Raw genomic sequence first — 24,970 nt, forward strand, 5'->3', positions numbered from 1 at the left:
GAGTACGGCTGTGGGACACTCTCATAAGTGGCATTGCTGGCTAAAGGAGTCATGTGTCTTTTTTTGGGGGGGGGCGTTGGAGGGAAATGGAAAAATTTTTTTAAAAGATTTTATTTATTTATTTGACAGACAGATCCCAAGTAGGCAGAGAGCCAGGCGGGGGGGTGGGGTGGGTGGTGGTGGTGGTGGAAGCATCAGGCTCTGCAGGGAGCCTGATTCGGGGCTTGATCCCAGGACCCTGAGACCATGACCTGAGCCGAAGGCAGAGGCTTAACTCACTGAACCACCCAGGTGCCCCAAAATGGAATGATTTTTATTTTAAAAAAATTTTATTTATTAGGGTTTTTTTTTTTTTAAACTTTGTTAAGAGATTTTATTTATTTATTTGACAGAGAGCAACACAGCAAGAAAGGGAACACAAGCAGAGGGAGTGGGAAAGGGAGAAGCAGGCTTTCCCATGGAGCAGGGAGCCTGAAGTGGGGCTCGATCCCAGGACCTTGGGATTATGACTTGAGCCGAAGGCAGACGCCTAGCAACTGAGCCACCCCTGTGCCCCACTGCTTTTTTTAAAAAAAGATTTTATTTATTTGACAGAGATCACAAGTAGACAGAGGCAGGCACAGAGAGAAGAAGGGAAGCAGGCTCCCTGCTGAGCAGAGAGCCCAATGCAGCCTCGATCCCAGGACCTGACCTGAGGGATCATGACCTGAGCTGAAGTCAGAGGCTTTAACCCACTGAGCCACCAGGTGCCCCTGTTCTGTTTTGTTTTTTAGTGGGCGCATGATGTTATACCAGTTTCAGGCGGACAGTGTAGTGATTCTACAGCTGTACACATCATGCTAGGCTCACGAATGTAGCCACCACCTGTCATCACACAATGTGATCAAAATATTATGGACCGTATTCCCTATGCTGTGCCTTTCATCCCCGTGCCGTTTTCATTCCACAACTGGAAGCCTGCACCTTACTCCCCTTTACCCATTTTGCCCACCCCCCACCTCCCTTTCCCTCTGGCAGCCATCATTTTTTCTTCTGACTTTGAAGGTCTGATTCTGTGGTCACATGCTCTTTTTGCTAGATATCACCACACTGCTGTCTATGGAGGTTGTCCTAGCCCTCATGGATTGTTTTTGTTAGTAAACTCTGGACACGGAACCAAGATACCACAGAGCGTGGGGGTGCCAAGGAGCTTAGAAAAACAAACTTATTTTCTTGCAGTTCTGGAGTCTGGAAGTCCAAGATCAAGATGTTGGCAAGGTCAGTTTCTCCCGAGGCCTCTCTGCTGGGCTTGTAGTTGGCCATCTTCTCCCTGTGTCCTCATGTGATCTTTTCCCTGTGCATGTGAGACACTTCTGTGTCTCTCTGCCGGTCCTAATCTCTCTTATAAGGACACCAGTCAGATTGGATTAGGGCCCACTGGGGGTTAGGACTTCGACACAGGAGTGTGGGGGGGAGGACACATTTGAGCTTATAATGTGACATGCACGCGTGTACTCTGTGCTAAAAAACTTGACTGTGGCAGGTGGTTGGGGATGGAGTGGATTCTCAAGCTAGTTTTTCTGGGGGTTTACATATTTTAAATAAAACTGGGCACTTTTCAAGTGTTCAGATCCATTGGCATTTCTTCTCCTGTGACCTTTTTGTGTCATTTGTGAAGGGCCCTCATACCTAAGAATGGTATCTGGGATACAGATGGATAAGCCTCTTTGAGCCCTCTGCCCTAATTGAGGCTTTCACTGGTATAGTCTAGAAGGCCCCTGATGTCACCCAGCTGGCTTTTGTGAGATGTGAGTTCTGGGGGCCATGCCAGGCTGCAATCTTGCCACCTCAACCTTTTGCACTCTTCTTTCGTAGCCCCATGTCTTGAGTTGTTGAACACATGCCCACCAAAGCCCGCTCCTCTTTTCCTTCCTTCCTGCTTGTAGGCCCTTCTATTCACACTAGTGTGACCGAACCCAAGTTCATCTGTCCAACGCACAGTGGAAACATTACTGAGACATCGTGTGTATAGGCTGCCACGCGAGGATGCAGAGGACAAGCCTCAAACATTCCCTAGTGTCAATGAGGATGTGGAGAAAAGGGAACCCTCATGCACTGTCAGTGGGGAATGCAAACTGGTGCAGCCATTCTGCAAAAGAGCATGGAGGTTCCTCAAAAAGTTAAACATGGAAACAGTGTATGGTCTAGTCATTCCATTACTGGGTATTTACACAAAGAGTATCAAAACATTAATTCAAAAAGATGTATGTAATCCTGGGGGCCTGAGTGGCTCAGTGGGTTAAGTCTCTGCCTTTGTCTCAGGTCATGACCTCAGGGTCCTGGGATGGAGTCCTGCATCAGGCTCTCTGCTTACCAGGGAGCCTGCTTCCCTGTCTCTCTCTGCCTGCCTCTCTGCCTGCTTGTGATCTCTGTCTGTCAAATAAAGAAGTAAAATCTAATCCTATGTTTATTGCAGCATTATTTACAACAACAAATTGATGGAAGCAGCTCAAGTATCCATCGATAGATGAATGAATAAAGATATGCGTATGTATGTATAACAGAATATTATGCAGCCATGAAAAAGATTGAAATCTGGCCATTTGCAATGACATGGATGGAGCCATACAGTATTATGCTAAATGAAATAAGTCAGTGAGAGAAAGACAAATACTGTATGATTTCACTCATAGATGGAATTTAAGAAACAAAAAAATGAACAAAGGAAAAAAAACCGCAGACTCTTAACTATAAACTGGTGGTCACACAGGGGAGGCGGGTGGGGGGATGGGTGAAATAGGGGATGGGGATAGAGAGTACACTTACCAGGATGAGCACTGACGAATGTATGGGATTGCTGAATCACTATATTTTTACCCCTGAAACTAATATAATACTGTTTGCTAGCTATCTTGGAATTAAAATTACTCTATCTGAAGGTGATTAAAAAAAAAATAAAATAGGGGCACCTGGGTGGCTCAGTTGGTTAAGTGTCCAACACTTGATTTCAGCTCAGGTCATGATCTCAGGGTGGTGAGATCAAGCCCCCAGTCGGGCTCCACACTCAGTGGGGAGTCTGCTTGAGATTCTCTCTCTGCTCTCCTCCCAGCTCATGCATCCACTTTTTCTATCAAATAAATAAATCTAAAGTAAGATAAAAGTACACACACACACATACACTCACACACCCTTGCCTACCTGAAGGGGTAGAGTCAGGGATTTTGAAAGGCTAGCAAGGGGCACCTGGGTGGCTCAGGCAGTTAAGGGTCTGCCTTTGGCTCAGGTCATCATCCCAAGGTCCTGGGATCAAGTCCCCTCAATGGGGAGCCTGCTTCTCTCTTCGCATGCTGCTCTCCTTGCTTGTGAGCATGCTCTCTTCCTCTTACAAATAAAATCTAAAAAAAAAAAAAAAAGTTCTTAAAAAAAAAAAATAAAGGCCAGCAAAAGAGGGTAAAGGGGGGAAGAGTCATGTGACTCAAGATCAGCCCCAGGAAGTTTGCTGAGTGTGGGAGGGTCAATTTCATTTTGTTGTGCTCAAAGAGGAAGTCAGTGGTCCTGGATTCTGCTGGCTTCTTTATGAAAGCTTGAGCTCCTGCAAAACAACTAAATTAACGTTTGGTAGGGTGCCTGGGTGACTCAGTGGGTTAAGCCTCTGCCGTGGGCTCAGGTTATGATCTCAGGATCCTGGGATCAAGGTTCGCATGGGGCTCTCTACTCAGCAGGAAGCCTGCTTCCCCCTTTCTCTCTCTGCCTGTCTCTCTCTGCCTACTTGTGATCTCTATCTTTCAAATAAATAAGCAACAACATAAAAAAAAACTAAAAAAATTTTTTTAAATTAATATTTGGTTATCACTTGTCAAGCGTGAATGTTATTTTACAGAAACAAGGATCAGAGGATAAGCAGATTTGGGGTAAAGAGTTGAGCTGCACTTCCTGCCCTGTCAACTCTTTGGTGACATGTTTCACTAGCATCCTAGTGGGGTCTAGGGAGGGAAGAACGTAGCATCTTTGGGGCATCTGGGTGGCTCAGTTGTTAAATGTCTGTCTTCAACTCAGGTCATGGGCCCAGATCAAGGGCCCAAGGTCCTGGGATAGAGCCCCCATATTGGGTCCCAGCTCGGCAGGAAGCCTGCTTCCCACTCTTCCACTTCCCCTGCTTGTTTTCCCTCTTCTGCTGTGTCTCTCTCTCTGTCAAATTAAAATAAATAAATAAAAATAAAAATCTTAAAAAGAAAAATAGAACATAGCATCTTTAATCATCACAAAGACTACACCCTGTTTTGTTTTGGTTTTTTTTTTTTTTTTTTGGTTGTTGTTGCTTTTTTTTTTTTTTTTTTAGATTTTTATTTATGTGACAGAGAGAGAGAGACAGCACAAACAAGGGGAGTGGCAAGTAGAGTGAGAGGGAAAAGCAGGCTCCCTGCTGAGCAAAGAGCCCCACTTGAGGCTCAATTTAAGGACCCTGAGACCATGGCCTGGGCCAAAGGCAGATGCTCAACCAACTGAGCCACCCAGGCACCCCTATACCCTGTTTTACAATCAAGGGTTTCTCATCACCGACCACGTGCCTGAACAGAAAACTTAGGAAATTGAACTTACGTAACAGAAACAGCACAGGTCAAAGCACATGACACTTTCAAGTTTCTCAGAGTTCCTTCTGCCAATGTTTGTTTTTTTGTCTAGTGGTCTGTTTTCTCAGGAGAGGTCCAGGGTTCCCAGTTTCTCAGGACATCCTGCAGGAGGCCATGCGGCTTATGTGGCTGCTGTTCTTGGATGTGACAGTAGATGGCACTGCCAACCAATAAATGGGGTCCTTAACCTTGGCCTCTGAGCTCATGGTTCCCAGGGCCTTCCTACCAGGGGTCTACCCAACCTGTGTCATTCCCAGCTTGAGCCCTGAGCTGCTCCCTGTCGCATCTGTTCTGCCCTGAGGGTCTCTGGTGGGTGTGTTCCCTCTTCGATCCTGTTCCTGTGGCCTCCCTTTCAGAGATTCCTCCAATTTGCTTGTTTTCCTGGACCTTTTCCATCTTCCCTCAGAGGGTTGGGAATAGAGACATTCTGTGCCTTTTAGACCCACACCAGCTACTTTTTTGTTCACAATTGGACGGGTTGCTTTCAAAAGGCACTGCAATAAAATAGAAGACGTAAATGCACAGTAAACATTCACTGTGGGTTCAGTGTAGGTGACAGCTATGTTCTGGAGGGTGGGCCACTGCTGAACTAGCCACACTGGGCACCATCAAAGGAGGGGGCTAGCGGGATCCTCAGGTCTCCTGCCTTTGGAGGAGAGACAAAAGAGGCTCCTGGAAATGACCTTGAATCCCGAACTGGTCTTGGCAGAGGGAAGGGCATGAGCTAATGCTGAAAGCAGGGAGGTCAAGTGTGTTTGGGACTCTCCAGCAGCTGGGCATGGTGAGGGGCATACTGGCAGGCCAAGGTCATGGTGGCAAGATGAGCACAGGCTCTTGAGCCATGCCGAGGGCTGGCTGTTTGTTCCCAGGACTACTGTTGCTCAGGTATGTGATCGGCCAGGGGCATGGCCTGACCGCTAGATGGTGGAGTGGGGTGTGGAGAGCTGGGTGGAGGACAGCATAAAGGGGAATCATTCAATGGCAGAGAATTCTTCTACCAGAGGCCTGCAGGCTTCTGAGGTTGGTGGGAATGACTCAGAGGGAGCGAATGGGGGCTTTCCGGGGGTGGGGTGGGGCTATGTTGGGGCCCACAGCCCCATCCCCAAGGTCCTGGCACTGGCTTTTAATCCCTCCGGTGGACCCCACCGGGAGGGCTGGGAGACAGAAGAAAGACCCCGCTCTGGTCCCCTAGCCTATTCTCCCTCCGCTGCTTTTTGTCTGTGTCTGAGTCTCACTCCCCATTGGCTGGGTGAATGAATGAGTAAATGAACAAAGGGAAGAGTTCCTAACTGCCCTTGTCCCTCTCTCCATCTCCCCATCTTGCTTCCAGGTTCCTCTCTTTGTCACGCTTCTCGCATTCTTCCCTGTACCACATGGCTGGGGCTCTTGTTCAATATGGTAAAGCCAGCTGGGATTCTCGGTGTAGGGTTGGGTTACAGATCTCGGATATTGGACTCCCTGACGGCTCTGGGCATGTTGGGTCTGAGCTCAGCCTCCCATCGACAGCCTGGCTGGGCTTGCGTGGCTTCGCTCCCTCCTGTCTGGGCTCCAGGATGGCCGGCTGTGGACAGGCAGGCTCCTGGGGCTGCCCAGCCCTGGTTCTCCCCCTCCACTGGGGAAGAGTCTGAGCCAGCTGTGCTCCTTCTGCAGCTAGTGGCTTCCAGACCTTTTCCTTGGGAAGGACCATGGGCCTCAGCAGGAGTCAGCTTTGTGCCTGTTCCCTGTCCCTCCTTCCCAGAAAGTCCTGCCACAACCCTGGACCCTGCCTGATCCAATCAGAGTGGCCCAGGAATTCAGGGTCTTCACTGGCTGGGCTGAATCATGAACTGTCCTTGAAACCAAGGGTGGGGACAGTCCTCCCCAAGTCACATGTCCTACAAGTACTTGTGTTTGTGGACGGTGGACTTTGTCCCTAACAGTCCTGCCTGGCGGACTTCAGTTCCTATAAAACCGGTGGGGAACATTACAGTTGCCTTGCATGGGTCAAGAAAGTCAGGAAGTAGCTCTAACGTTCCAAGGTCCCAGAATGGGGTGGGGATACCTTCCTGGGAGGCCCTGGGTCATTCCCCAGGGGGCTGTCCCAGCTGTCACCTGCTCCATGACCCAGCACACCAGCATGGGCCAGCGTGGATGCTAGGCCCCAGCTCCCAACCTACCCATGGCTCACAGAGGTGCTGCCCCAGAGCTCACCCCTCAGCATCTCAAGACTGGGGTTCTGACCGAAAACTTGGGTTCTGACAGAAAAGAAGTGTACAGGACAGTCCAGGAGGAAGGGAGAAAAATGCTCAAGGCTGGGAACATGGCTACACTGCGGGGGGGCGGGACGCAACCTGGCTGAGGGCACTTGGGCTGTGGGAGGGAGTTGCGCAGGGGAGCATGGGATCTGACAGGGACTCGAGAAATCCCTGTGGATTAGGACAGAGGTGTCTTTGGTGGAGGTAGAGGGGCTGGTTAGGACGCTGGTGGAGTTGGAGGGATCGGGTCTGGGTAAGGAGGAGGGAAGACTCCAGGGGGCTGGCCAGAGCCTCAGGGGGTAGGGGTGCTGCACCTGAGGTGGGGGGATCCAGAGAAGGATGGTAAGGAGAGGGATGCCTTGAGGTGCCTGGGTGGTGCCTTTGGTTAAACGTCCGACTCTTGGTTTTGGCTTGGGTCCTGCTCTCATGGGTGGTGGGATAGAGGCCCGAGTTGGGCCTCTGAGCTCAGCAGGAGTCTGCTTGGATACTCTTTCCCTGTGGCCCTTTCCCCACTTGTGTGCTCACATGCTCGCTAGCTCTCTCACAAATAAATAAATAAATAAATAAATAAATAAATAGAGATGTCTTTACCAAGTCAGCATGTCAGGACAGTTACTCAGACTGGAGAGAGGAGAGGACTGGGCTGGGGGTGGAGGTGGGGTCATATGAGTGCGTGTGTGTGTGTGTGTGTGTGTGAGAGAGAGAGAGAGACAGAGACAGAGACAGAGACAGAGAGACTCTGTGTGACTGTGTGAGAGCATGTGACTTGTGTGTGAATGTGTGTACGTGTGTGTGACTGTGTGATTGTGTGAGAGTATGTGACTATGTATGTGTGAGTGTGTGACTATATAAATCTGTGTTTGTGAGTGTGTGACTTTGTGTGACTGTGGGTGTCTCTGTGTGTGTGTGTGTGAGTGTGTGTCTGTGTGTGTGTCAGGGTGTGACTTTGTGTGTGGGACTCTGTGTGACTGTGTGAGTTTGTGACTGCGTGTGAATCTGTGTTTGTGAATACATGACTGCGTGTGTGTGTGTGAAGTGATTGTGTATGCTACTATGTGTGATTGTGTGAGAGTATGTGATTGTTTATGTGTGTGTGACTGTGTGTATATTTGTGAGTGCGTGACTGTGTGTGAGAGTCTGTGTGCATGTGAGTCTGTGTGTGTGGGGGCTGTGTGTGACTGTGTGAATTTGTGACTGTGTGTGAATCTGTCTGTGTGTGTGTGTGTGTGTGTGTGACTCTGTGTGTGTGTGACTCTGTGTGTGTGTGTGTGAAGCCCAGGAGCCTGTGCAAAGAAAGACACAAAAGGCCTTAAAGACCAATCATGTGTGTCTGCTGCCAGGGAGCCTCCCACCTCAGCTAGGATTGTGAAAGCTGCCCTGGCTGCCAGGAAGCCGAGATAAGGGGGTAGCCCAGCCAGAGGGAAGAAATGGCTGTGGGGGTGTCCAAGCTTTTCTAACACCCTGGGAAGGAGGAGAAGGGCCAGGCTGGGGACCCTGCTGTGGAAAACCAGCGACCAGTCTCCAATAGCCCACCCTGCCACCATTCCACAGAGGCCAGGAGGTGTGGAGGCTTGGCGGGGCGCCCAGCAAGTACTTCAGAGGAAGTAGGTTTCAGGGAGGGGAACATATTTCTTCAGGCCCCATTTTGGAGGGGCCAAACAAACCCTCAGAGGCCGAACTGAGTGGAGGGAAGGTGAAGACAGTGGGAGGCACAGCCATGCCCCTGGAGCTGTTCCTGGACCTCTACTCGCCCCCCTGCCGTGCCATCTACATATTTGCCCGGAAGAATGGCATTCCCTTTGAGCTGCGGCCTGTGGAGCTAGGACGGGGTGAGTCCTGACTAGGCTGGGCTCCATGGAGGGGTTGTCCAGGGGCAAGAACTTGATGAACTACTCATCCTCTCCACCCCTCAGGGGAGCACCTGAAGCCTGAATTCCTGAAGGTAAACCCCCTGGGGAAGGTACCTGCCCTCAAAGATGGGGATTTCCTGCTGGCGGAGAGGTAATGGGGTCCTGGGGGTCCTGAGGCCTGAGGAGTCTTCTGGGCTGGGGAAGGTGGAGGGAGGAAGGCAGAAAGCTGATGACCCCTTGCTGGGAGATTTTTCCAAACTGGTGTAGTCTCTCCCCACCCCCAACTTTTGGCTCACCCAGCTTGCAGGCAAGGGCTGGGCTAGGAGACTGCTTTGGGGCAAAAGCTGGTAGCTTCCGCCTGGGAAAAAGGGGCATAGGTCACTCAGTCAAGCCTGGACCGCCTGGAGCCAGCTAAGGAAGATCAGAGCTTGAGGTCAGCCCTCCCCAAATGTCCCAAACCCGGCCTCTCAGTCCCAGGAGCCAGAAGGCAGGCAGCCCCAGATCGGCACTGGGCTCTGAATCCCAGTTCCCTACGTCCTTGCTCTCTGCCGCAGACAGGTCACAGAACTTCGTGTCCCCTGTGTCTACTCTGTAAAATGGGCAAGTAATGTGACCCTAACCCAGGATTTGCCTGAGAATAGAAACTGGCCCCCAAGTACTTAGGAGCCCAGAGGGGATCAAGAAAAGGGGTTCTGGGAGCCTGGGTGGCTCAGTGGGTTAAGCCGCTGCCTTCGGCTCAGGTCATGATCTCGGGGTCCTGGGAGCGAGTCCCGCGTGGGGCTCTCTGCTCAGCAGGGAGCCTGCTTCTCTCTCTCTCTGCCTGCCTCTCTGTCTACTTGTGATGTCTCTGTCAAATAAATAAATAAATAAATAAATCTTAAAACAAAAAAAAAAAAAAAAAAGAAAGGGGTTCTGGGGAGCACTGGCCTGGGAGGGACCTGGGAGACCCCTCGGGCAGGCCGTCCACGGCAGGTCTGCCTGCCTCCTGCTCAGTAAGACTCTGACGCCAGAGAGCGGGGCCTGGAGGCAGAGGGCTCCTAGAAGAGAGAGGAGTTGGAAATGTGGGCCCCTGGGGAAGCACTTGAAGAATGGAGAAGTTTGGTAGGGAGACGATGACCATTGCTGGGGATGTGAGAATCGGGGCATCCTCCCCTGGAGGTGGCATTGGGAGAGAGATCCAGCTGGATCATCCTGTTTGCTGCCCAGTGCTGAGGGCTGGGGAAATCTCCGACGCCCCTTGTTTGTAGCGTGGCCATCCTCTTATACCTGAACCGCAAGTACCAGGTGGCGGCCCACTGGTACCCCACGGAGCTGCAGGCCCGCGCGCGTGTGGACGAGTACCTGGCATGGCAGCACACCGCCGTCCAGCTGCCGGCCACCAACGTCTACCTGTGTAAGGTGAGACTCCCTGCCCTAGTGTGCAGGCTTGGGTGGGAGCTGGAGATACCCCCCATCACGCCCCCATGCTGGAAAGAACCCGTTGGCCTATATACAGCCTCTCATCCCCTGTCCCAGGTAGACATCTGTAATCTGTCACAGCACTCCATCCCTGGAGTCTGAATGACACCTCAGAATCCTTCTGGATACAGTGCCCACAGTGGGTGGGGGGTATAACTGATGGATGGGAGCCAGGAGGGGTAGCCAGGTGGCTGCGGATGTTTGAACCGCCTCGATTCTCCCCTGCCCAGTCCCTCCTGCCCCATTTCTCGGGGCAGCCCGTGGACCCTGCGCGGCTAGACCGGCTGTTGGAGAAGCTGAAGCCAGCTCTGAGGCACTTGGATCAGGAGGTCCTGGCCACCAAGCCCTTCCTGGCCACAGAGCAGCTCTCCCTGGCAGATTTGATGGCATTCACGGAGCTAATGCAGGTGCTTGCCTGCTTGCCTTCTGGGGTGGGGGTGGGTGGACTCTGGGCCCAGCGCTGAGTCCCCTTGTCTCCCCAGCCCACTGCTGTTGGCTGTGACATCTTCCAAGACTGGCCCCGACTGGCGGCGTGGCGAGCCCGAGTGGAGGCTGCTCTGGGTCCTGAGCTTGTCCAGGATGCCCACAGGCTTGTGCTGCAGCCTCGGGACCCCCGAGATGCCCAGCAGGATCCCAAGCTGGCCCAGGAGCTGGTGCAGAGACTGCTGGAGCGGCTCAGCTGAGAGGGGAGTGGCCAGGCCCGGAACCCTGCTCTCTCCTGCCCACAATAAACATGCTATGTGCCCTCCACTTGTCTCTAGTCTCACTCGGCCTTAGAAGGTGGGGTCTCCCCTCTTATGAGCAGAATCTAGAGGGACAAGAGATGTCTCATGATGATGCAGCCTCAAGTGACAATACTCAGGCCTCTCCATCTGGGTCCAGTTACCTTCTTGAGTTGCCAGGTGGCCACTGCCAGTCCCAAGCCAGGCCTGAAGTTTCTGGGCTGCTCTGCCTGGCTGGTTGACCCCTGATACTCCTGTGACATTGTCCCCGGGGCCCTGACTTTTTGCCAGGCTCCTGCTTCTTTTCCTCCCCACACTTTTCTAACTGCAGTTCAGGCTAGACTGACCTACGCATACCCCCGAGCATGCTTCTGAAACCCTCCATGGTTCGTTCTTATTGCCCTGTTCTCATTCTGGACTCTACAGAACCCCTTGGGTCGTGTTCTGCAATGAAGTTCTAATCCTGAGAATTCCCAAGTGTAAGTCCTTCTCAGAAATGGGCCACACGCACACACATGCACCTAGAGGGGAGGGAAGGGCAGGGCTGCAGGGGGCCCCCGCCTTCTGCCCCTGAGCGGGGGACCTCTACCTAGTCTGCCCCTGAGTTTCCCCAGAATCTTTGCTGCTGTGAGAATTCCGGGATTCCTGGCCTCATGACAACACCAAGTGAAACAATAAGTTCCAGAACACGGGGTCATGGGCCTGAGTTGGAGACGACTGAAGGGTACAGGGCCAAGGCCAAGGACTCAGGCTACATATAGGCTCAGGTTCAGAGCCTGGTAGCTGTGGCTGGTGGGGGTGTCCACCGTATGGTTCAGCATGGGCCTAGAGCTCTATCTGGACCTGCTGTCAGCATCTTGCCGTGCTGTCTATATCTTTGCTAGGAAAAATAGCATCCCCTTCGACTTCCAGTTTGTGGATCTGCTAAAAGGTAGGCACCCCCTGCTGCAGGGTATATGTCTGACCCTGAGGGGCAGCAGGCACAAGGTTAGGGTGTCTCTAAGCTGAGACACAGAGGATACTCCACCCATCAGAGTCCCCAGGGGAAGAAACGTTTCCCAAGGGAATTGTAGGCTGTCCATTCTCCCTCACTTTCTCCCCTGCTGTGACCAACAGGCTTTTCTAAGGTAAAAGGGGAAGGCAGAGCTGCTGAGTGTCCCCCAGTCTCCCATCCAGTGCCCTTGGCTTTTCCTTGTGGGAGGGTAGCCTCCTGTTAGCTGCAGCACCTCTGACCAGTTGGCAAAGGCTGCCAAAGTGTGTGGTCATTCAAATCTGAGTCAAGCCTCCTGCTTCAGCTCACACCTACCCTCCCTGCTCAGAGTGACACAGACCTTGAGTGGTACATAGGGCGCTGGTCTCCAACATATTCCAAGCACAGAAGGCATTCTTAAAATCTCAGGTTGCCGAGGCAGAAGTCTCTAGAACACAGAGGAGACCAGGCGCTCTGAAATGAGGTGTGAGTCAAGCCCTACAAGTGTTTCCAGCCACAGGCAGCCAGCTGTGGAAGGGTTAAAACGCCAGATAGATTGGGATGCCTGGCTGGCTCAGTTGGTAGAGTGTGTGGACTTTTGAGCCTGGAGTTGTGAGTTCAGGCTCATGTTGAGCAGAGAGCTTACTTTAAGATTTTATCTATTTGGGAGAGCAAGCACGCGAAAGAGCAAGAGCATGGTGGGGAAGGGCAGAGGAAGAGGGAGAGGCAGACTCCCTGCCGGGCAGAGGGCCCAATGGAGGACTCAATCCCAGGACCTTGGGATCATGACCTCAGCCTAAGGCAGACACTTAATGACTGAGTCACTCAGGCGCCTGGAGCAGAATGTACTTAAAACAAAGCCAAACAAAAAACAAAACAAGGTTCCTCAAAAAGTTAAAAATAGAGCTACCCTATGACCCAGCAATTGCACTACTAGCTATTTACCCCAAAGATATAAATGTCATGATCTGAAGAGGCACCTGCACCCCAATGTTTATAGCAGCAATGTCCACAAGAGTCAGACTATAGGAAGAGCCCGACTATAGGAAGAGCCCAGATGTCCATTGGTAGATGAATGGATAAAGGAGATGTGGTACACACACACACACACACACACACACACACACATACACACACACTGGAATACTTTTCAGCCATCAAAAAGATGATATCTTGCTGTTTACAATGGCATGGCTGGAACTAGAGGGTATTAAGCTTAGCGAAATAAGTCAGTCAGAGAAAGACAATTATATGATCTCACTCATATGTGGACTTTAAGAAACAAAATGGAGGATCATAGGGGAAGGGAGGGAAAAATAAAACAAGATGAAATCAGAGAGGGAGACAAACCATAACAGATTCTTAATCATAGGAAACAAACTGAGTGTTGCTGGAGGGGAGGGGATAGGGGGATGGGGTAACTGGGTGATGGGCCTTAAGGAGGGCATGATGTAACATCACTGTGTATTACATAAGACTGATGAAACACTGACCTTTACCTCTGAAACTAATAATACATTATATGTTAATCAATTGAATTTAAATTTTAAAAATGTTTAAAAACAAAGTAATGACCTTGAAAAAAATGCCAAAACACAACAACAAAACAAACCTCCTTGGAGATTGATTGCCTATGAGAGGCTCCCTTTTGGATTCCAGCTGTATGCTGGGGCCCGGGGCTCCTGGCTGCCCTGACCCTTTTAGAGGGGGCTGTAGAGGGTGGGATCCAGGCTCCTAGGTCTTCTGCTGTTTCCTGGGCTGGGGCTTCAGGCCCAGAGTTGGGAGTGGGGCTGGAGGTCCCCAACTTCTGTGAGCCAGCAGGTGATCCTGGTCACTGAACCTGGGATCCGGCAGGAGACTTGATCCTAATCCCTGTTCAGCCCCTGACTTGCCCTTTGACCTGAAGTGAGCCATGGTACTCCTCTGGGTTTGCTTCCCCTTCTAGAGAGAATTTCTTCCTCTGGGAGATCTGGTTCTCTCTTCCCTGGGGTCCCGGTGCCCTCAGACCTTTACCTTACCTGCCCCTCTCAGGTCACCACCACAGCAAGGAATACATAGCAATCAACCCCTTGAAGAAGTTACCCAGCCTCAAAGATGGAAAATTTGTCTTATCTGAAAGGTAAGTCTTTACCTTTTTGGGGCCCGTACCGCACCATCTGTCTCTGCTCCTCCCAGAGATCCATGCAGAGCCGACCTGATGAAGTCCCAGAACCTAAGTCAGGTTCGGTGGGGTGAGGAGGTTCGGAGCCGCTCTTGCTTTGTCCTCAGCCAGCCTCCTGCTCCCTCATCAGACCTGCTAGTGCTTATTTTTTATTGACTGTGAACAATTTTATATGTACACCAAGGGAGAATGAGTACCAAGTAATGAGGAGTATAGCAACCTCAGCATGATACCCATCACCCCATTCCAACAGTGGTCCACTCAGGGAGCCCATTTTTTCATCACCTGTAACCCCTTCTATTCCCCTGCCTGCCAACCACCCCAACATTTCATCCATAAATGTTTAGGAGTACAGTTTTAAGAGATAAGGGCTCTTGAAAAAAAAAAGAGAGAGATTTAGAGGGTGTTTGGGTGGCTCAGTTAAGTGTCTGCCTCTTGGTTTCGGCTCAGGTCATGGTCTCAAGATTGTGAGACTGAGCCCTACCTTGAGCTCTGTGCTGAGTATGGAGCCTGCTTGGGATTCTCTCTCTCCCTTTCCCTCTGTCCCACTTCTCGCACGTGTGCGCACGTTCTGTCTCAAATAAATAAATCTTAAAAAAAAAAAAGAAAAAAGCATCAATACCATGATGGCACCTTGTAAAATTAATAATAATCCCTGGCTTTTAACTAATATCCTATTTGTATTCGAAAGTCTCTGATTATCTCACAGAGAGTTTCTTTTTTTTTTTTTTTTTTTTTTTTTTTTTTTTTTTAAAGATTTTATTTATTTATTTGACAGAGAGAGATCACAAGTAGACAGAGAGGCAGGCAGAGAGAGAGAGGAGGAAGCAGGCTCCCAGCTGAGCAGAGAGCCCGATGTGGGACTCGATCCCAGGACCCTGAGATCATGACCTGAGCTGAAGGCAGCGGCTTAACCCACTGAGCCACCCAGGTGCCCCTCACAGAGAGTTTCTTTGTAGCTTGTGCATTTGAATCTGGCTCAGAAAAAGCTGCCACAGATTGTAGCTGGTGATGTGCTTCCTGGGTCCCTTTTCATCTACAGCCCCCTCCATGACCCACGTTTTTGCCTTTGCATTTTTTTTTTTTAAAGTCTGAGCCGGGCGCCTGGGTGGCTCAGTGGGTTGGGCTGCTGCCTTTGGCTCAGGTCATGATCTCGGGGTCCTGGGATCGAGTCCCGCGTCGGGCTCTCTGCTCAGCGGGGAGCCTGTTTCCCTCTCTCTCTCTCTCTGCCTGCCTCTCCATCTACTTGTGATTTCTCTCTGTCAATAAATAAATTAAAAAAAAAAAAATCTTAAAAGTCTGAGCCGCCTGATGCGGGTCTTGATCCCAGGGCTCTGAGATCATGACTGGAGCTGAAGGCAGACACTTAACCAACTGTGCCTGCCAGGCACCTCTTGCCTTTACATTTTTGTCGTGGTTGAAGAAACTGAGTTCTTTGTCCTGTGGAGTTTCCCACAGTCTGAGTTTTGCTGATCACATTCTCATGGTGTCATGTTTACATGGTTTTCCCTTCCTTTCATTTCCTGTAAACTGGTCATTGGAAGTAGAAGTTTGGTAAGATTCTGGGTTGACTGCTTCTGAGGTGGTGTCGTAAGTTTAAAGTACATCTTCCAAGTGGACACAGGATCTGGCGGGGGGTAGGGGAGGTGGGGCCCAGGGCCTGGTTATTTTCCTAGGGCTGCTGTCACAAATTACCACTGACTGAATGACTTAGCACAATGGAAATTGTATTTGTTTTCTTTCTTTCTTTCTTTCTTTTTTTACAGTTCCGGACATTAGAAGTGAAAATTGAGGTGCTAGTAGGGCCATGTTGGGGAGTTGGGGAAGCTTCGTTGAAGGCCTGTGTCTTAGCTCTGGTAGCCTCAGGCATTCCTGGCTGGGAGACCGCCATCTTGCCTTCCACCTGTGTGTGTCTCTGTGTCCAGATTTTCCCATTTTGTAAGAACATGAGTCATATGGGCTTAGAGTCTACTCTAAGACCTCATTTTATTTTTACTTTTATATTTTTAAGTAATCTCTACAACCACTGTAGGGCTTGAACTCACAATCCTGAGGCCAAGAGTCACTCGGTCTTCAACTGAGCTAGACAGGCACCCCTCCAAGATCTCATTTTAATTTAATTTCCTCTGTAAAGACCCAGTTTCCAAATCAAGCTACATTCTGAGATCCTGGGTGTTAAGATTTCCACACATCTTTGGGGAACACAATTCAACCCGTAACAGTGTGTCCCCTGGGCCCCCCAAATTCATATCCTTCCTATGTGCAAAATATAGTCACCTCATCCCAACATCTCCAGAAGTCTTAATTACTCTGGTGTCAACTCTTAGCCCAAAATGCCACGTCCACATTATCCAAATCAGGGATGGGTGAGATACAGGTGATGATTCATCCTGGGGCCTAGTTCTGCTCTCTGTGAACCTGGGAAACCAGGTGACAAGCTGTCCTGCTTCTAAAATACAATGGGGAGGAGTGCCTGGCTGGCTCAGTCGGTGGAGCATAAGACACTTGATCTCAGGGTCTTGAGTATAATCCCTACATTGGGTACTATAGACATTACTTAAAAATAACAATAAAAGGGTGCCTGGGTGGCTCAGTCAGTTAAGCGGCTGCCTTTGGCTCAGGTCATTCCCAGGGTCCTGGAATCGAGCCCTGCATCAGGCTCCCTGCTCAGTGGTGCTTCTTCTTTTCCCTCTGCCTGTCACTCTGTCTACTTGTGCTATGTCTCTGTCAAATAAAGAAATTTTAAAAATAACAATAGACACTGTGATGAAAACTTAAACAATAAACATGATTTAAAATAGAGAAATGTTGTTGGAATAAAATTTTTACTCAGATTATATTTCACAAGAGTATGTATATCCATTATAAACAGGTTTCTGAGACATGTTTCCCAACTTTTATATGTGTATATGAGTGTAAAAAACAAAATGTTATGTGGGAATTTTTTTTATTACTATTAAATAGAGGGATTTACCTTATAAGTACATCAACATGGATCTTAAAATTATCCCAGAAGAATGTTAAGTGTAGGCATTTACTGATCATTGTTGTTCTCTCTCTCTGTCTTTTTTCTTTTTTCCTAGTAAGCTTATTGTTAGCCAGTTTTGGTAAATAGAGTGATTTTAAATTTTCCACATTGGGGCTAGATTCTCTAATAAAGTAAAGTTTTCAAGAAGGAAAAAAATAAATAAATAAAAATAACAATAGAAAAAAATGTGGGGGACATCCCAGGGTGGATATTCCCATTCCCTAACAGAGAAATAGGAAGGGAAAATAAAAATTTCATGCATCCCAAGCAAGTCTGAAACCTAGCAGGGTAAATTGTTTTACATTTTAAGGCTTGAAAATCATCCTTGTTGGCTCCTTGCTCAGCTCCTTGGGTCTGTTAGGGTGGTGACTCCACCCTCTGGAACTAGGGAGACCAAGACTCGGCCCCTACCTGTGCTGCCCCGATTCAGGTCTGCTGGTGGCTGGACTTCCTCACTGTTCCTCACCTCCCTGCCCCTCCAGCCAGGGGAACAAGGGCCTAGCCCAGATGGGCAGAATCTCCCCTGACCATCTCCCTGTCCGTCTGTCTGGGAAAGGACCAGCCCCACCTTCTCAGGTTATCTGATGTTCCCAGGGAAGGACATGCATGGGCCTGCTCGGAGCCACAGTCTTGCCTGTGGTGGTCCGGGGCACTGGGACCCCTGAATGCCAGTACCCCCCAATCCCTGGATTAAAGATGACAGAGCAGGTCCCTGTGAGAGGAGTTGGTGAGAGGGTGCTAGGTAGACAAGGCCAGGCACCCACTCCAGGGTCATCCCAGGGACTTTGATAACAGCTGGGGGTCTGCTCCCCAAGAGATGGGGCTCCTTCAGGCACAGCAAGCTCTGGTCTCCGCAAGAAGAGTTCAAGAATATGCCGGTGGTGGGCCTCACTTGGCCTTGGTGTTCCCAGTGGGGAAGCCAGGAAGGCTGATGTTAAGAACGAGCACGAGGGGCCCTAGCCTCAAGGTGCAGGATAGAGACTCAGAGTGTGTCACTGGGGACTGTGGGCTCGGGCAGAGTGGCACAGGCTACAGACACCCTGGGAGGAACCAGTCAGGACTGGGAGCCATCACTGACAGGTCTGCCCAGAACAGTCGTGACCCAGGATTGGCCCCCAAGGGTGGTATTTCCAGAGATCACAAAATAGGGAGGGGCTTTGGGCCAGTGAGGCAAGCCTCTGCCTGTCCCTCGGGGGAGACCATCCTCTTGTCTCCACTGCCAATTCATTCTCCTCCCCACCTGACTCTGTCCATCTCCCCACCCCTCTGGCCTGCCTGGCCAAGGTCATACACTATGCCAGGTAGTCAAGAACAGTGGTGGGGCTTGGGCTGAGGCTCAGGGCCCGACTGCTGGGGTCAAACCCCGATCCTGTCACTCATGGTCTGTGTGTCTTTGGTAAGTTTGTTCTATTTCTGAGCCTCAGTTTCCTCAAATGTAAGCCTGCTGGTACCCACCTTACAGGGTTATTGTGAGATCAGCTGAGATGATTTAGGATTTCCATCCCTTCTTATAGAGTTGGTCCTCTGGGGCCTCCCTCCTCCCTCCCAGGCTCTTCCTTCCCTCCCTCTCCCCCCACCCATCTCTGCTCCTTTCTCATCTGCTGACTCTGCACAGGTGGTGGGTGTTGCGGGGCGAACAAGGTGGGTGGGGCAGTTCCTTGGACTTTGATATCATCAGACACTCTGGCTCAGGACTCGCTAGGGCCCCAGAGGTCCTAAATACCTCAAATGCCTTTGTCCACCCTTCCTCCCTTCCTGCCCCCCATCAGCCAAGAGCAAGACCACCCCCTCCAAATGGTGCCTCCAGTCTGTACCCTCCCCAGACCCCTGTGGTCTCTGCCCACCTCAGAACCCCTCCGCCCAGTACCAGAGTGATCTTTCTTTTCTTTCTTTCTTTTTCTTTTTTCTTTTTTTTTTTTTTTTTTAAAGATTTTACTTATTTGATAGAGACACAGCGAGAGAGGGAACACAAGCAATGAGAGAGGGAGTGGGAGAGGGAGAAGCAGGCTCTCCACAGAGCCAGGAGCCTGATGCGGCTCAATCCCAGGTCCCTGGGATCATGACCTGAGCTGGAGGCAGACGCTTAACGACTGAGCCACCCAGGCGTCTCTTTCTTTCTTTCGAGATATAATTACCATATAGCATATTATTAGTTTCAGGTGTACAACATCATGACTCGATATATGAATCTATTGTGAAATGATCACCGCGTAAAGTTGTAGTTGATGTCCATCACCAGACAGAGTTGTAGATTTTTTCCCCTTGTGGTAAGAAATTTTAAGATCTACTCTCTCACTACCCTTCAAATATACAATACAGTATTATTATTATTTTTGTAAAGATTTTATTTATTTGACAGAGAGACACAACGAGAGAGGGAACACAAGCAGGGGGAGTAGGAGAGGGAGAAGCAGGCTTCCTGCGGAGCAGGGAGCCCAATACGGGGCTCCATCCAGGACGCTGGGATTCAGACCTGAGCCTGACGTTAAGTGGATGCTTAACGACTGAGCCACCCAGGCGCCCCTACAATACAGTATTATTAACTTGGGTCACAATTACATCCCTGTGATTTATTTTATAGCTGCAAGTCTGAACCTTTTGACTCCCTCCATCCATTTCATCCCCCTGTACCCCACACCAATGTGTTCTCTGTATTTATGGCTTTGTTTTTGCTTGTTTGCTTGTTTTTTTAAGATTCTACATATAAATGAGCTCACATTGTGTTTTTCTCTGTGTGACCTATTTCACTTAGCATAACCCCTTAAGTTCCATCCATGTTGTCACAGATGGCAGGATTTCCTCCTTTTCTATGGGCGAATAACATCCCATTGTATATTTACACCACACATTCTCCGTGCATTCATTCATCGATGGACACTTAGGTTGTTTCTGTGTCTTGGTTCTAATGCCACAGTGAACGTGGGGGTGCAGATATCTTTTTCTTACAGTGTTTCTGTTTCCTTCAGATAAATATCCAGAAATGGAGTTGTTGGATTATACTGTAGTTCTATTTAGGACCTTCCATATTGTTTTCCACAATGGCTGCACCAGTTTGCATTCCCACCAACAATGCAGAAGGATTCCTTTTTCTCCACAGCCTTGCCAACACATGTTATTTTTTTGTCCTTTTGATGGCAGCCATTATCATGGGCCTGAGGTGATATCTCCTGGTGGTTTTGTCTTGCATTTCCCTGCTGATGATTGGCATAGAGCATCTTTTCATGTGTCTGTTGGCCATGTGGAGATCTTTTCTGGAAAAATGTCTCCTCAGCTCTTTGCCCTTTTTTGGTTGGTTTATTTGTTTTCTTGCTATTGAGTTGTAGGACAGAGGGAGCATTCTAAAGTTCAAGGTGTATTTTCTCACCCTCCTGCTTACATAACCTTGAGGATCAAGTCCATATCCTCCTACAGCTCCGGGGGCCTCCCTGGGTGGCCTCCCTGTCTCTGACCATTCTCCCCATCCTTCTTCTGGTCATACTTTTTCCTTTTCTCCAAATTGTTACCTCTTACCCCTGAATTCCCGTACATGTTGTTCTCCACTGAGACCTCCCTTCTCCAATGAATGGTGAACATCCATTCACCCTGCTGGCCTTCCTCTAGCACACACTGACTGGTGGACTGAATGCATTTCTTGGCACCATTTGGGCTTATTCTTCCCCTAGGAGAATGTCCGTGCCTACAGCCCACCTCTGGCTGCATCGCACTGGGTGGTGGGTGTAATGGGATTGGGGAAGGCAAGAGCAGTGCCCCTGGCTTTCCCTTTCTACAGTGTGGCCATCCTTTTCTACCTGTGCCGCAAGTACAGCACACCCTCGCACTGGTACCCACCAGACCTGCACACACGTGCCCGCGTAGATGAGTTCATGGCCTGGCAGCACACTGCCATTCAGCTGCCCATGACCAAGATCCTCTGGATCAAGGTGAGTGGGACCAATGCTAGGGCTGACCACCAGTGAATTCAAGCAAGTCTCCCTTCGCCTTCCTGAGCCTCATTTCCTTGGCTCCCTCTCCTGCTTGCCTTACAGAGCTGATGGGAGTATGGAATGAACCACTGGGTATGAAATAGTCTTGTAAAAACAAAGGGAAGGGCACCCAGGAGGGGTTGACATTACTCAAGTTGGGATAGGATTCCAGAAATTTCATTCTGAATGAGAAAACCCCAGAGTCCAAGGGCCCATAGGGACCACCAAATATGAACATGACCAATAGCCCATATATGTACCCTTACTTCTTATCTCATGCCTGTGATGGACATCACTAACCAATCACAGGATTACTTCCTGCTGGGATCTCGAAATCCCCCTGAACAATGGCCCTCTACCAACCAGAGCTACTAAAAGAGGTGAACCTACTTCATGCCCTTGGTTCTGCCCAACATTTCTCCAACATTTCTCAAGCAGACCCCAGAGGGTCAGATGGGAACTAGAGGGCAGCCTCCTCTTCCCTCCCCTCCCCCACCCTGGCCAGATGCTGATTCCAATGATCACAGGCGAGGAGGTTCCAGCCGAGAAGACAGAGCAGATGCTGGCCGAGGTGAAGAACAGCATGCAGCTCTTTGAGGAGAAGTTTCTGCAGGACAAGATGTTCATCACCGGGGACCACATCTCACTGGCTGACCTGGTGGCCCTGGTGGAGATGATGCAGGTGCGAAGTGGGGTTGGTGGGGGCACAGAGCCTGGGCACAGGTGAGACTCCTCCGTAACCACTGGGGCCATAGCTTGAGGATAGGCTGGTAAAGGAGGAGACATGGAGGACTGTGGGAGCCAGGGCTGGGGTGCCTGGACTCCACCCAGGGGTGACAGAAAGCACAGATTTTGAACCAAGGAGGACCACGATTATCCATGCTTCACAATGATTTTTCAGCATGGGGAGGGGCTGGAGGGTGGGCCCAGGACAGAGAGAAGAATACAGCATCTCTGTGAGTCAGCCAGAATCCTGGATGGCTTCTCTTTCTGTGGACTCTCCAGAATGTGTACAGAGGCCTCCAAAGCATCCTTCTGGCCGAGTGCTTCTTTCCTAGAGCCCCAGACTTACAGCTATACAAAGCAACTCCCACGGCTCTGGTCTGAGGGGCACCCACTGTGCATTTGGAGGGCATAAGATACCTGGGTGTGGGGCATTTATGTGGTCTCTACCTGCAGGGGAGGATGGCCAGTTCTGACCTAGCTGGTGTGCAGGATGGCCAATTTAGACCCTGGCTAATGTCTTGAGAGACCCACATAATCTCTGGCCAGTATGCCTCATATCTCCTTTAGACCCTGGTCAGGGTGCAGAGCAGACCATCACCAGGAAAAACCACTTCAGTTTTTCTGTCCCAGGTGGCACGGTCCCCTACATTTCACATCCTACCCCTTACATTTCATGAGCACCCACTCCATTTTGGGGCCCCCAAGTTTCTTGGGTGCATGCTTCTTAGACTGCCTACCACGTCTCCCATTCCAGGCCCTGTGCCTGATTGCAGAGACAGGCTCAATGTAGAGGAAAAAACCCTGAATTCTTCCCACCTTCATCTGAGAACAAGGGATTTCCTGGAAGAAGGCAGGACCTATCGAAAGTTTCATGCTGGAGAGGTGGGAAACATCTGGGCCAGATGTCACCTCAGAGAGGGAGTCAGGAGCCTTGGAGCAAGACCAGTGGCCAAGAACCCTGGAGATTCCAATCTTCCAATGCTCACCCCACGTCTATCACATAGCATCTGATCTCTTGCCAAGGCCTGGGGGTTGGGTGGGTCACAGACTCACTCTTTGTGGGAGGCTGATGGGGAGACACCCCGAGGCTGTGAGGGGACCCAGGTGGGGCTGGTCACCCCCCTCGCCCTCCTCTTCCCAGTTGACCACTCCTTCCTCTTCGTTTGTCTACAGCCCATGGGAAGCCAGTATAACGTCTTCCTCTGTAGCTCCAAGATAGCTGAGTGGCGCATGAGGGTGGAGCTGGCTATTGGCTCTGGCCTCTTCTGGGAGGCCCATGACCGGCTGATGAAGTTGGCAGAGTGGGACTGTTCAACACTGGATCCAATGGTCAAGGAGAAGATCTGCGAGTTGCTGCAGAAGTTCAAGTAGAAGCAGCCCATCCTGCAGGGCCCGGCTGGCTCAGCCCTTTTGAGCTGCCTTCCTTAGAGGAGGTATTAAAAACAACCTCATTTCTTTGCTGAATAAAGTACTATAACAACCACCATGGCTTCTGAGCCTGGACAGTTGGAGTAAGCACAGGATATGTACAGTGTGGGGGAGGGTGGTGGTCTCGGGTCCCCCCAGATTCCAAAAAGAGTTTAAAAATTGAAAGTTAAATACAATTAAGGGCACCCTGCTGGCTCAGTTGGTAGAGCAAGCAAATCTTGATCTCAGGATCGTGAGTTTGAGCCCCACGTTGGACATAGAGCTGACTTAAAAAAAAATCGACTGGGGGCTCTTGGGCCGCTCAGTCAGTTAAGCATCCCACTCTTGGTTTCGGCTCAGGTCATGATCTCAGGGTTGTGAGTTGAGCCCTGCATCAGGCTCCGCCCTCAGTACAAAGTCTGCTTGAGATTTTCTCCTCCTCACCCCCTCCACTCATGTGCATTTGCATTCACACATTCTCTCTCTCTCAAATAAATATATAAATATATAAATGTTTAACAAAATCAACTGGATTTAATACAACTTAGCAAATAAATATGATAAAAGTATCAATAATAATAGTTGATGAATTCAATACTCCATTCTCAATAATGAATGAAACAAGATAGAAGACTATGAAGGAAGTAGAGAACTTGAATGATGCTGTAAACCAATGGACCTACTAGATATATACACAGAACACTTCGCACAATGACCACAGAATACACAATCTTTTTTTTGGATCATTCTCCAGGATAGATCATCTGTAAGGTCACAAAATAAATCTCAATGAAGTCATATCATGTATGTTCTTGGAACATAATGGAGTGAAATTAGAAAGTAACGGAAGAAAAACTAGAAAGTTCACAAATACCTGGAAATTAAACAGTATATTCTTAAACAACCATAGAAAAGTTAGAAAATACCTCTAACACACAGAAACAAAAACACAGAGGCACTTGGGTGGTTCAGTCAGGTAAGCGTCTGCCTTTGGCTCAGGTTATGATCCCAGGGTCCTGGGATCGAATCCACAGGGAGCTCCCTGCTCAGTGGGAGTCTGCTTCTCCTTCTCCCTCTGCCCCTCATCCCGTTCCCTCCTCATGCTCTCTCTCTCTGTCCCTCCCCCTCTCTCCTGCTCTCTAGCTCCCTCATGCTCTCAAATAAATAAAAATCTTAAACAAACAAACAAACAAACAAACACTAAGCCTTCACAAACTCTTCCAAAAAAAAAAAAAAAAAGAAAGAAAGAAAGAAAAAAGAAAAAAGAGAGAGAAAAAAAAGAAACATTTCCCATCCGATTCTGTTGTTACCAGGTGGAGAATCGTTCTGAACTCAGGTTTTCCTTCTGGCAGCTTGAAAATCAATACTTGAGACACAAATGATGGTGGGAAAGGAGATGTTGCTTTATTCAGGAAGCCGGGAACCTGAGAAGATGGTGGACAACATCTCAAAGATCATCTTCCCCATCCAGGTGAAGCCACAGGGTTTTAAAAGGGAAGGCAGGGGAAGAGGGAGGGGGGTTACATGGAGGTGACGCAGGCACCCAGATGGCAAGTCTTATGTGGACATGACCCTGAACAAACTTGCTGGCATCACTGGCAGCTGTTTTTGAGTGTAGTCAGGCTTTATCTTTCAGGAGAGTTTGCTCCTTCACTCCTCATGGCCAGTGGTCTGCAAATTTCAAGGAAAGTTCTGCTACAGATCAAGGTATTTAGGTCAGCAACCAAGGAGTGCATAAGCTTGAAGACTGATTGGAGTGCTATTACACTAAGAAGCCAGTATGACCCTGAGATCAAAGCCAAGAAAAAGAGCACAAGAAAATAAAATTACATGGCAACACCC

At 49.7% G+C, this 24,970-nt stretch overlaps 2 protein-coding genes across 2 annotated transcripts; both read left to right on the forward strand.

Moving 5' to 3' along the window:
- Positions 1-8,226: 8,226 nt before the first annotated feature.
- On the forward strand, positions 8,227-10,902 carry LOC131811493 (glutathione S-transferase theta-1-like). Its single transcript, XM_059140112.1, has 5 exons — positions 8,227-8,673; positions 8,758-8,845; positions 9,942-10,092; positions 10,383-10,559; positions 10,635-10,902. The coding sequence occupies exons 1-5, from the start codon at positions 8,562-8,564 to the stop codon at positions 10,833-10,835; spliced, it is 729 nt and encodes a 242-aa protein (XP_058996095.1). The 5' UTR covers positions 8,227-8,561; the 3' UTR covers positions 10,836-10,902.
- Positions 10,903-11,044: 142 nt separating this feature from the next.
- LOC131811495 (glutathione S-transferase theta-4) lies at positions 11,045-23,202 on the forward strand. Its single transcript, XM_059140113.1, has 5 exons — positions 11,045-11,805; positions 13,876-13,963; positions 20,803-20,953; positions 21,501-21,677; positions 22,895-23,202. Exons 1-5 carry the CDS (start codon positions 11,694-11,696, stop codon positions 23,090-23,092), a joined length of 726 nt encoding a protein of 241 aa, XP_058996096.1. The 5' UTR covers positions 11,045-11,693; the 3' UTR covers positions 23,093-23,202.
- The last annotated feature ends 1,768 nt before the right edge of the window (positions 23,203-24,970 follow it).

Source organism: Mustela lutreola, chromosome 11, assembly GCF_030435805.1.
Source record: "Mustela lutreola isolate mMusLut2 chromosome 11, mMusLut2.pri, whole genome shotgun sequence".
Lineage (NCBI taxonomy): Eukaryota > Metazoa > Chordata > Mammalia > Carnivora > Mustelidae > Mustela > Mustela lutreola.